Source organism: Suillus paluster, assembly GCF_016628075.1.
Source record: "Suillus paluster strain FC165 chromosome Unknown EDB91scaffold_30, whole genome shotgun sequence".
Lineage (NCBI taxonomy): Eukaryota > Fungi > Basidiomycota > Agaricomycetes > Boletales > Suillaceae > Suillus > Suillus paluster.
Window position 1 is genome coordinate 345,360 of NW_024537590.1, and position 12,634 is coordinate 357,993.

At 46.5% G+C, this 12,634-nt stretch overlaps 4 protein-coding genes across 4 annotated transcripts; 3 read left to right on the forward strand and 1 right to left on the reverse strand.

Moving 5' to 3' along the window:
• Nucleotides 1-341: 341 nt before the first annotated feature.
• Nucleotides 342-617, forward strand: EDB91DRAFT_1002974 (uncharacterized protein; the record flags this gene model as incomplete). Its single annotated transcript, XM_041312263.1, has 1 exon — nt 342-617. A coding segment is annotated over one exon (276 nt), but the record flags the coding sequence as incomplete, so codon positions are not given.
• A 250-nt stretch (nt 618-867) lies between these two features.
• On the forward strand, nt 868-2,978 carry EDB91DRAFT_1249089 (uncharacterized protein; the record flags this gene model as incomplete). Its single annotated transcript, XM_041323021.1, has 7 exons — nt 868-966; nt 1,015-1,125; nt 1,180-1,605; nt 2,142-2,399; nt 2,448-2,468; nt 2,519-2,576; nt 2,629-2,978. 7 exons carry the CDS (start codon nt 868-870, stop codon nt 2,976-2,978), a joined length of 1,323 nt encoding a protein of 440 aa, XP_041176624.1.
• Nucleotides 2,979-3,358: 380 nt separating this feature from the next.
• Nucleotides 3,359-6,030, forward strand: EDB91DRAFT_1249090 (uncharacterized protein; the record flags this gene model as incomplete). The annotated part of the gene is made up of 9 exons (XM_041323023.1): nt 3,359-3,517; nt 3,602-3,859; nt 3,909-4,152; nt 4,336-4,470; nt 4,526-4,678; nt 5,144-5,212; nt 5,261-5,298; nt 5,358-5,543; nt 5,794-6,030. The coding sequence occupies 9 exons, from the start codon at nt 3,359-3,361 to the stop codon at nt 6,028-6,030; spliced, it is 1,479 nt and encodes a 492-aa protein (XP_041176625.1).
• A 4,988-nt stretch (nt 6,031-11,018) lies between these two features.
• EDB91DRAFT_1249091 (uncharacterized protein) lies at nt 11,019-12,361 on the reverse strand (the record flags this gene model as incomplete). The annotated part of the gene is made up of 4 exons (XM_041323024.1): nt 11,019-11,105; nt 11,152-11,620; nt 11,813-12,054; nt 12,113-12,361. The coding sequence occupies 4 exons, from the start codon at nt 12,359-12,361 to the stop codon at nt 11,019-11,021; spliced, it is 1,047 nt and encodes a 348-aa protein (XP_041176626.1).
• Between the last annotated feature and the right edge of the window lie 273 nt (nt 12,362-12,634).

The following is a 12,634-nucleotide window of genomic DNA, read 5'->3' on the forward strand; positions in this document are numbered from 1 at the left end:
GATGCAGCATCAGGCGAGCAGTCAGGCGAGTCAGAGGAGTCAGGTGAGGAGTCAGGCAAAGAGTCAGGCAAGAGTCAGGCAAGGAGTCGGATGAGTCAGGATATGAGTCAATGTCATCACACAAACCTTCGCCCTCACATCACCTAGACACTCTCAGCGGTGATTCCTCAGGCTTATCAAGTGCCTTCTCCTCCCTTGAACAAGATGAGCAGCTTGATATCAGGACTGGTCTTCATACACTCCCCTCTGAACTGCTTCCCTCGACCGCTCCTGCCTCGCTAGCTCCTTTTATTGCCCAACATTTCATTCCTCCTCCTCTGAATTCGTCGCCAATCAGTGAAATTCAAGTCAATGACAACTGGCATGATATCCTGGAGGTTTTATTTTTGAGTCATGGCCTGGTTGGTCGGGGCACCGTTTGCTACTTGGCTAGAAAAGATGACGAAGAGTACATCATCAAGGACCACTGGGTCCTTGGGAATGCAGATGACGAAGATATCTTAAATGAGGTTGCTATGTTGAAGAAGATGCAGGGTGTCCATGGTGTCCCGGAACTTGTCAAATTCAGCAAGGTTAAGCTGTCGACTGGTGAAGTCGACAACACAAAGATTTACCAATATCAAGAGCTACCCAGCTTAGTCGGCACTTGGCGCACTCATTTTCGGCTCGTCATGAAGCCCTGGGGGTGACCTTTGCATAAATTTCGAACAAAGGTAGAATTTATTCAAGCTATACGTGACATTGTGGCCAGTAAGCATCCCTCCTTCGTGATATACATGTTGATACTAACCGGCAATTGTTCTCCCAGTTCAACAGGAAGCACATTGACAGGGTATCTTGCATTGTGATTGCAGCCTCCACAATGCAATGATCGAGGATGCCGATGGTAATAGCCTTGGAATGTTGATCGACTGGGAATTCACTGTAACTATCACACCAGAGAATACATACACTATCGGTGGAACAGTAAGTGGATCATTGATCCAGGAGTAAATTCACTGACTCAACTTGCAGGGCACAATTCTGTTCATGTCATGGCGGCTCCTGCAGCAAGTGAAAAAGATCTTGGTCTCCGACACTGCAAAAAAAGGGGCGTCGTCATCGTCACCTTTGGCAATTGAATTTGTCAAGCAAGACTATTCGGATGATCTCGAATCACTATTTTACATCTTTTCTTAGATCTGCATCAAGTACAGCGGCCCTCTTGGCGTAGAATGCCATTTGAACCCTTCAAAAGCATGGCTTCCACATGCGTGGAGCAACTGGAATATTGGGGGATGCTTTGAGAACAAGGTCGCGTTTTACACAGTGGGCGAGGGTGACGCTGCACTCCAAGCGCAGTTTGACGGCTACTTCAAGGATCTTATTCCACTTGCACTGGAGTGGATGGACCTCCTGAGGCTCAATTTTCCAGTTCAGATCGGCAGTGTCGATGGCCAGGTTCTCCACCGACCCATTGAATTTGATGCACTGCTCAAGATCCTGGACAAACATATCACTGAACTTCTTAAGGGCAAGCCTGAGCTGGCCCCTGAACGGTTGCTCCGCAAGAGGTTGGTAGATAAGCATAAGCAGGATGTGCATGCATCAGGAGAGATCATGAAGGTAAAGGAAATGGACTGCACCGCAGTGAAGAACCGCGGTCTGAATGACGAGTGGACTGTTAAACCTGTGAAGAGGAACAAGACATTGAACTCGGGGTAGCTAGGCCGGTTTTGTCGTCAATCTTGATTTCATTTGTGTACACAGTAGTATATGGTTTTCGCTTGCGAAGTGTTTACGTTTTTGCATTGTAGTATTCATTACATGTTTTACCCCTTCTTGCCATCAACTCAGAAGTAGTGACTCATCGCAGCTGTTCCCACAAACATCCTGGCTACTAGTATGTAGTATTACTAATGTTACAACATTGAGCTCGTTCTCCTCATGTGATCCTCCATTCAACTATATTCCTGCAGGAATGCGGTCACTTACACTGCCGGTCAAGTCATACTGCCTACAAGTGTGACATGTTGCTTGGTTGAGTCAAATCCCTTAAGAGTTGAGTGTATTTTGTCTGGGTCTTGTCACTTATCTCCCTTCTGGTGTTCCTACCCTTTGTCAGTCTCAATCATGCCTCCTTGTCCCTGAGCTACATCTAGCCCCAAAAGGACAAAGGCAAATGCAAAGTTGTGGAATCTGGTATCCCAGCGCTCACTGGGCAAGGAAAGAAGGTGTGGACAGCAGATGAAGTTGGTTTGGTGTCACTGCAGCTATCTTCCGATGTCAATGCTCTCCCCATTTGTCGTTCCGGTCGTCCTGGTGCAGGTACAGGAGGAAGGAATGCTCAACTAGAGAAAGTTGGCGCAGCTCTGGTGGCCCCAACGTGGACAAGCCAACCTAAGGGCTCCACAACCCTTGTGCCGAATATCTCAGCAAACCCTCTTGCTCCAGAATCACGTTGAAAGGGCCGTGGCAGCCATCCACAGGTAAGCTCAAATTTTTATCCATGCAGTTGGGGCTGATGTTAAATGTTTAGAAGCCTCCTCCACCGTATAGCATCTCAAATGGTACGGGCACTACCGTCATGAGTTCCTGTCAGAAGGGGGAAAAAGCCAAGGTGAGGCATTGTCATATACCGGATCCAAGTACCCCCAGTACCACCTGTGAACATCCCCACCCCTGGTCCGACCCCATGTTTCCTCATCCGCTCCATTCCTCCTTCCCCAACAATGCACAAAGTGCATCTCAGCAGGATTAGCCCTGCTACCTCCGCCCGACCCTGTTCCACTCTTCCGACACTACCCCTATGCCCTTCAACCCCATACCCCTTCCATCCGACCCTATCTGGGGTTCCGCTCCTCCGCCCTATCAGTCTGCCCGATCCTACTCCTACTCCCTCTGCTTTTCCGACCCACGCAGGTCCTTCAGTTCCACTCGTATTCCCCCACCCAACTATTAGTTCGTCCGACCGCCTCACCGGTCCACTCCTAGACTAGGAACCACTCGACTGGTCCTATCCCTGTTTAGTATCATAGTTCCGCTTTTCGGATCACCGGTAATCCCTATACCCTAGCGATTCTGATCCGTCGCGTACATACTGTTCCCCAAGCCTTATTCTCATATGTCTCAGTCATCCTATTGTAATCCTGTACACTCAGCACATAGCCTTCTGCTATGCTATGCTCATCACTTAGAGTATATAAACATATGTACATTTGTCTGTAGATACTCAGTCTGAATATTACCTTTTCTAAGCCCTGCTCTTCTGTTCTTTGACTTGGGCCTGATCCTAGTCAACTCCTGTTAGCTGGCCTAGGGGATTGACTCCCTAGGCCGGCCACACTCCGATCCTCTGACCCTCCATTCCACCATTCCCATGTTCCCCCATTCCCCCGTTCCTCCGCTCTCCCGACTCCCTGCGCATCGGTCGGCTTTCCCACACATCGGAACTGATCCCCGCACTCTCGCATCTGTTCCCTCCATTCCGCTCTGCTTCAGACTTCATCCAAGCAGCTCCTTCTGCTCCGCTTCTACTGTTGGTTCCGACCGCAGTAGTCTCCCACCTCCCTCCTGTTGGGTGGAACAACCCCCGCCTGACTTTCCCACCTTCACCTAGTAGTCCGTCGGTCCTCCTTCAGAGGACCCCCATTCTGACATCCTATCAGAACCCATAGAATTTGTGTTGGACTACATTCCGAAATTAGGGGCACGTACTCGGGTAAGGGGCGCAGCGTACGAGCTGAAGCCAAGCCCCTCAGACTCCGCTTTACCCCTGAGCACAGTCTTAACAGGCATTTTTTCTTTATCCATTCCTGGTGATACAATGATCAATCATTCAAATAGACATCTTCTGTCCCTGACCCGCAAGCCGAAACCGGTGAGGAACATCATATCGTATTTAAATCAAGCATTCATTTTTACTTCAGGACATCACCTGCGGCGAGTCAAGCTATCAATCATTGCAACCGGGTTTATCACTCTGCGAAATGGGCGGACACTTTGGATTTCAAACGCCTCAAGGCAGCCCACCAATCATGCCACCTGGAACAGAGCCAGATCTGCAAGCGCTTAACAATTCTTATGTAGCGATCATGATGGCCAAGAAAGACGCTAAGTATCGTGCCTGCAGCGCTGTTCAAAGCCTTGCTGGAGGCCATCAGTCTTCTTCTAGTGGGCCAGCCAATGATGATCTTCTATGATCAGTGCCACCTTCAGCCACCTTAAACTTACTTTCACATCCTTCATTCACTGCGTGCATTGTTCTGACTCTTTCCGAGAACTATTTGGACCCATCCCTATGAACAGTTGGCTCTGAACCTGGGGCTAACCTTTCATTGCAACAATCCGATTCAGAAGATTCGGATACTTCAGGCTCTGGTGAAAGTAGTGTGGGTGGCGAAGACGACGACTATTCTACTGACAGTGATAACACTGGTGAAAGGGAGTTTGGTTGGGCTGAGGTTGGCCAGCGCCATCATGTACACCCAGGTAAATGCCATCTTTGCATATGATGGTCACCGTGGTCACCCTGATTATTTCATAGGTTTTTCTCAGGAACCAGAACCTTCCCCAGTCCATGTTACTTCCACTTTTGCTCCCAACTTTGACTTTCAATACTCCTGTGACAAAGATGACATGAATGCTGAGCAAACATTAGCTTTTGACAAATCATTGAGTAATGAGATTGCCTCGGAGGGTGCTTGACGTGTCCCCGAAGTCTCTGAGCTTGAACTCAATGGTTCTCAGGTGCGACACCAGTCTACCAACGAAACTCAAGGTATTCAGGAACCCGACGGCTCTCAGGTATGATGTCCTGTCTGGTGGCATATCCCCAAGCACTCAACAACTACTTCATTTCCAGCCTGCAGATGTAGCCAACAACATTTTAAATTGGCATCATAAGAAGCGACCCCATCTTCCCGACCCTGCTTCCCTAGAACTCTTATGACATGTGGTCATGACAAAGGATCCGAAGAACAACAAGGGTCCAGTCAACACGCAGCAACCAGCTAAAGCCAAATGCTCCCCTGATGGGCTGAAGCCTACACAGCTGGTGTTCTACCCAGCCTGCTAGAAGAGTTTCCTCGAGGACGCAAAAGAAGAGTGTTGTACCCAGCATGCTTAGAGAACCCGTTCCCAGCTTGAGTTAAAGACTTGCCAGGCTCTGTCTCTGAGGCCCTTTTAGCTGTTCTTTACCAGTGGGATACAGCCAGTAAACAATTTGAACCTGGTAAGCTTTGGTCTTCTCTAGTGCATGTGTATCTGACCCAAGTACCAGATTATTGGCCTATTCACAAGCCTGATATGGCAAAACTCGTAAGTATATCATCGCCAATCTTTTTGTTTGCTATTCTCTCATACTTCCTGTCATCCAGTTATATGAAGATCTCTCGACTTGGCGCTCTGAGCTCAAGAAGAATGTTGCTGTGATTGCCTCAATCATGCCTGGCCTTGTCCCCCCATCAAATATCCCACCTCAAGAACATGCTTTGTGGGTGGAAGGTGTGGCTACTGAGTTAAAGGCGGGCTCAAAGTTTCTACACAACGGTATGGACGAACAGGTGTGCTGCCTGTATAATTTTATGAGTATTCAAATAACAAGGCGCTGCAGGGAAAAACATGAAACTTTGCCAACCCTGCGCTCCATGACGCCGTCATCGTGTTCATGTACACTGGATCATATAGAATTGCTCGAAGACATCCAGACATTTTCAGCAAGCAGTTGCCTTTGTCATGCTTGGTTTTGGTCTCTGCTGCAGTATTTTTTTATTATTATTTTCACATTCAATGACAAACTAACTTGTTTCATAGTTTGTTTGCATTCTCGACAGCCTCGCAAAAAATGGGAATGGAAAATCATTCCCAAAATTCACCACCAAGGAATATTGCCCAACCTACACATCTGTGCTAAAGTCGCTCCAAAACATCATGGAACATCCTTATCATGGTCCCAAGTTGGTCGAGCAGCTCCAATCATGGGCTGAGGCTGGATGGCAAGGATATGCTCTCGTTTCTAACATGTCTAGCATGCTAACTGTATTCATGTAGGGCAGCATCTTGCAAAGTCGACAGCAACAAAATGTCTCACCACATTGATATTGAGATCATGCTTGATTGAGGTCGCTCATTTCCCCCTGCTTGTAGCTCGCTTACGGTTTTCTACCTATTGCGTTATCGCATGATGTACTGCACTGCTATCTGTTATCTAATCAATATATGCTGGATATGAATTGAATTTTCATCTGTTTGTGTCCAGTGAGACCAGAAACCCACAGAGGATTTTGTCTGGTATCTCAAGACACAGGTAATTTCTGAGTACAGCAGTGTGCTCTGTAGAGTTTTGTACAGAACCCCACAGAAGAAGAAGCCTCTGTGCAAGCCTGTAAAGTTGGAACCAAGCTGTGTGCCTTGTAGGCTGTCCAGCACTGTCTGGCACTGTCTAGAGTGAACTGATTTGCTGATGTGTTCTGTTGTGGGCTCTGTCGTTTGATATCCGCATAGAAATCAATTGTTTCATCCTCATGCTGGAGATAGTACACGATGTTTGAGAACAATCAGGTATCATTGGCCGCACGTTACTTTGCGAGACCCTGGCACATGGTAATAGGGGTCAGGGCACTAGGTAAAATGTTGTGATACTCACTTGTGTTCCTGGCATTCCAAGCATTGGGTCTATTTATTTCATCATAGATAGCATTCCCAAATACCCGTATGACAATTTGTTGCTGATCGAATGCAGAGATCACCAAGGTTAGTATAATGTGATGACTGAAATTGCACTTGCACTTGTGTGATGCATGATGCCAATGTGGACAGACTTGGGAGGGGGTAGCAGGTGAAGATCAGAACCAGTTCTGGGAGTTGGCGAAGCTCAGGAGTGACGAGTGGATCGCTGGAAGAAAGGTGGTGACACTTTGGAAGGTGGAAATATTCCATTGCAGAACGAGTACTTAAGCAGTGTGGCACATGCCAAGAAGTTAGACCTTGGGCTGCAATATACATCCAATGCACACACAGGAGTCGAAGAGATGACCATGAGCTACATGCATTTCAGTTTCGTGAAAGAATGTAGAATGTGACATGTAAAAATGTAACATTATTCATGTAACATTTATAGCGATCGTGACATTTGACAGGCCCTACCAGACAGAATTTAGGGGTACCGGCTGTATTTAAGAGAAGATGAAAGCTGTGGAGATACAAGTTGGAGCCATGTGCAAGCGTGCAGGGCAGGGTCATCCTAAGTCGAGGAAGGTGCACATAGCCATAATATTGATGTAGGGCATTTATGGAAAGCCAAGGCAAGTTAATGAAGCGAACAACATAAAATGCACAATATTTGCACCTCTGCAGCTTAGAGAAAACACCCACAATTCCTCCACTGTGACCAAGACCACCCCAAACATGCTCATTGAATACTAACGATCTCCAATAAAGTGTCGCAGCTCATTCCGAGCACCACACCCCTTCAAAAGTTTAAAGATTATGAGAACACCTGAACCACAGTTGCAGTTTTCCCTGATAGACGATGAATAGTTACCAGCTCACATGACAAGACACTTTGTCTGTGGGACTTGAAGACAGGTGTTGTGTTGAAGAAGATGGAGGGACATGTGAACCTGCCGTGGTGGCGACAGGAAACACTAAGACGAATTGGACGGAATAACAAGACAAAACCATGAATTTGATAGTGTGATACAAGTGCGCAATATGATGGTAGGTAAGAGACCCAAGTCTGAGGTCAATAAGGTGAAACAAGTAATATATATATATATATGGGGAACATCCACATGATTGATGTCGTAAGCAGCTGGCTTACACCCTCCCAACCTCTCAAGAATTGAGCATGCCGTTGAACTCTTGAAGCACGTCTGAGTCTTCGACTTCACTACTGGCCAGCCAGAGATCAGCTTCAGGACCATAACCACGCCATCGTACGAGGTACTGGAATCCGCGTCCTCATGGTCTGCAGTCCAGGATGTACTCTATCTCCCATTCTTCAGCACCCGAAGTTGTAACAATGTATCCTGGTTTTCTTATCTTGCGGGATGGATACAGTTGAGTGTCGTTTTGCATGTAGCTCTTCAGTTCTGATGCATGGAATGTAGGGTGTATGTTAGTATGTGCAGGTAAGTCTAGAGTGTAAGTTGACAACTCAGGATGCGCAGATATAATCTTGTAGGGACCATTGAAATGGGGCATGAATTTGGCAACATGTTTGTTGTTCCCATTCAGATATTCTCGTCGGCAGTGTGCTGTCGAGAGGTATATGAGGTCGTCCACTGCGAATCGTGGTTCTTGTCCTCTGTGCGCATTGGCTGAGTTTTCCTGACTTATTTTGGTAGCCATCAGGGCGTCGTGGGCATCAGCGACATTGGTCTTCAGTGACATGATGGCTTCTAGGACTCTGCTTACGTCTGCTGGGAAGTCTTCGCAGATGTTGTGCACTGATTCTGGTGTCAATGGTGGTAGCAGTCTGGGAGTGCATCCAAGGTGTAGGTGGAAGTGTGAATAGCCTGTTGAGGCATTCATGGAGGACATTAGGTTGAACCTGACACAAGGTAGTGCATTTACCCATCCGGACTGATGGCAATCAATGAAGTAGCGAAGTGCTTGGTTGATCGTTTTGTTGGTGCGTTCACTTGATCCATCTGTCTGTGGATGGTAAGCTGTGGACATTTTCAGTTTTATACCTGTCATCCTGTGCAGCACTCTCCAGAATCGGCTTGTGAAGATCTTGTTGCGGTCTGAAACAATATTAAGAGGTAAGCTGTTCTCACAATACCAGTGGTTAAAAAATAGATTCATGATTTCTGGTGTGCTCATGTTCATGCGACAGGGCACCAGACATATGTCAGCACCCAAACAGTCGGTGATTGTCATAATACTGTTGTAACCTTGTTCCATGGGGAGCAGACCTATGAAGTCCATGGTGACAGATTTGCCACAACCATTGGGTACAGGTAGTGGGTGCAGGGGTCCTGGGCATTTTGTCGTCCTGCTTTTGTTTCGCGCACATTCTGTACATGACAGGATGTAACTTTGCCCGAGATCGCACCTCATGTTTGGCCAGTAGAATGATTCTCGCAGGGCAGTATATGACTTGTCAATGCTGAAATGTCCCAGATCGTCATGTGCCAGGCAAAAGATTGTCTCCCATATGTGTGGTACATGGGGAATGACCAAGCGATCATTGAGGTACAGTAGTCTGTTGTGGCATTTCAATCCTGGTAATGAGTCAGTTAATTGAGTGAGTCGCACACACCACAGATCTGTTTGATAGTCCAATTTAATGTTGTTGAGTAGTGATGGGTCTGGCATGATAGATAGGACTAGCACCACTGGTTTTACATTGTCCTTGACTTTGTCCAGCATGTGTATTGTCTGGTTGGCATAAGCCGGTACCTCTTCATTGTCTGGAGGCAGTCGCGATAGTGCATCAGCCACTGTGTTCTCCTCACCGGGAATGTATTTGATGTTGAAATTGTACTGTGAGAAGAACTCTTGCCATTGTGCTTGGCATCATGATAAGTCTCATTGTGTCATAAAATTCTCTGGGGTCCTGTGGCCAGTGTACACAGTAAAAGGGGTAGCTACTAGTTCTACACGCCACTTTTTGAGTGTGCATACAATTGCCAGCAGTTCTCCCCCATGTACAGGATAATTCAGCTGTGCATCTCACATCTGCATAGAGTTGAAGGCTACCAGTCTTGCTGTGTTTGGTGAAGCGCTGATGCTGAGCAATCCACCAGCCCTCCAATCACTGGCGTCACATATCGCGAAGATCTTGTTTTCACCCATGTTGTCATGGTCAATTGTTGCAATGCAGTCTCGGCTTGTCACAAGGTGTTTGATGGCGTCAAAAGTGTCTTGGTGAGTTGTAGTCCAGCCAGGCCATTCATGTTCTGACGTCTTTGTGGTTAAGGGAGTCAGCACGCGTGTGTGGTCTACTAAGTTCAGCAGGAATTGATCAAGATATCAAATGAGTCCAAGATACGATTGTATGTTGCTTGTGCATTTAGGCATTAGCCAGTCCAGTATCCGTTTCACTTTTGATGTGTCTGCTTCAATGCCAGATGCCGAGATGTGGTGTCCGAGGAAGTTGAGTTCGGTACAGAACAGTGAAGTCTTTTTAGGTGAGCAGAATAAGCATGCCTTACATAGTGCTTCCAGCACTAACTGCACATTCTTTGTGTTTTCAGCAACCATTTGTGACCATATGATTATGTCATCAAGGTAAACATGGCAGATTTTGCCGATTAGTGTACATAGTGCAATGAACATGCACCTTTGGTGAGTTGCAGGTGCGTTCCTTCCTCCTTGAGGCATCACCGTCCACTCATGTAGTCCTTGCAGAGTATTGATAGCAGTGTATTTGATGTCATCAGGGTGGACTCTTGTTTGAAAAAATGAGTTAGTCATATCAATTTTACCGAATATCTTTCCCTTCATGCAGTCTCTAAGGATCTCATCGACATGTGGTAGGGGGTAGTTGTCAGGTATAGTGTTGGCATTGAGTGCATGATAATCATTTACCCAGTGGGGTAACACTGTAGGGTCCTTCTTGGGGATAAGGAATACGGGCGATACATATGGGCTGCTTGATGGTCTCAGTCATCCAGCAGCTATATGCTGGTTAAGCAGCGTGTCCCAGGCTTCGCGATATTTTCACAGCATGTTGTATCTTCAGTATTGGATGACCTTGTTTGGGTCTTTCAGACAGATGCAATGTACGATGTCTGTGGGTAGTTTGTTTATGTGTGGGATGTCATCTGGGAATCGGTCCTTAAACTTTTCTCTCATGGCTGCATCTAAGCGCTTGAGATGTGCTTTGTTTGCTTGGATGAAAGCAAGTACGTCTATACATTGTCATAATATGCTTGTCACATCAGTTGATGTTGTCATGTGAGGCTCATTGTCATTGCGGCATGAGGATAGAATGTCTCTGAGTTCATGAAGTACATCTTTATGTAGTCATAGTACATCACAACATGAAGGGATAGGTATGGAAATGCATTGTACAAGTTTTGGAGGGTTTAAAAGGTCGTAGTTCGAAGGTTTGCTGATGCAAGTGCGAAGTTCATGATGTATGAGGAGGCAATTGTGTGATAAGAAAGGCCCCCCTAGGAGCAGGGGCACAATGAGATTAGGCACGATAATTGCGCGTACGGTACGAGAAATCCAGTCATGATTCAGAGAAGAAGGAGAGACATGAACATATTCAGAGAAAGTAAGAGGAGAAGTAGACAGTGCGAGGAACACTGAGTTCGCTTGGATCTCAACATGCAGTTTGCGTCTTTTTAGACCCAGTTTTGTCACAAGGTCCTCATTAATAAGAACTAGATGTGACCCGTGATCAATTAATGTGTTTATGCACTCAAATGAAGGGGAGGAAGGTCCTGCCAAAAGGCAGGACCATAAAAGGTGATTGGTTTCAAAAGGAGCTATGCACATGTCATCATCAGAGTCCAACACCTCTTCCAGTACAGACAAAGGCATTACTGCAGCAACAGGTGCAACAGCGGCAATGGGTTTCATCAGCCTATCGTTCTTGACTGGTTTGGCTGCGATGGCATCTGCTTCTGTTAATGTCTTGTAGGATGATGCATCTGGTGGACCGTCAGGACACTCCTTCGATCTGTGAGGTATGTAGAACTTTTGGCACTTGAAACAGCCCCGATGGTCTGCGAGTAGTGTACGTTCAGCAAGGGTGAGTTGTCTGAGACGAGAGGAGGAAGTGTTTGATGTAGTGCGGGATGAAGAGTATGGGGTTTTTGGTGGTTATTGTTGATTCATATGTTTGTTTGACTTATAGAAGTCCTCAGCGAACTTCTTATGCATAGCAAGATCCTCAAGATGTTTGTCATCAAGGTGGCAGACCTCTTTGATCCACTTCTTGAGCATCATGGTAGGATCGAGCTTCGCCCTGAGTACAGGTGTAATAAGTTCATCGCATATGTTGGCTTCCAATTGGTTGCATAGTTGGGCATCTGATAGGTGTGCAGCATTGCCAAATAGAAGGGTGTTTTGATTCTGTAGTTCTAGAGCCCATTCATAAAAGTCACGCATTCCCTGTTGAGACCCCAGTACTTTCTTGTGGAGTTTCATATCCCAGTGCGTTCATCTTAACCTGGTTCTTGGCTTCGATCTCCTTGTGCATGAAATATGTGGAGCACGCGTTCTCCCAATCACAAACGACCTTTGGAGTGAGTTCGCCCACGAGGAGCTTCGGTGGTTTGCTAGGAGAAGACTGATCTACCGTGGCTGTTTTCATTATGTTATAGACATGAGGATAAGAAGTTTGTGTTGATTCTGGTTCAGAGTCTGAGGAAGAATTGTCATGGATTATAGTTGTAGGTGTGATGGTTGCTAGTGACATATTATTAGATGGTAAGGATGTCAGAGAGGATGGCAGGATAGAGAATGATGGTTGAGGCCTTTTCGCACGTGAACACGTGGTCAGTGGTTCACTAACAGTTGGGTTCCTTTGTTTGGAGGGCAGATTGGCGGTTCAGATAATGGGCAGGGAGCCCTACGGTTGGATACAGTTATTTTGTTGAAATAGGATTCACCAGTTGATGTCAGTGTTAAAAAAAAGTGTGAACCCACTGTGGTGGCGATGGGAAACACTAAGATGAATCAGATGGAATAA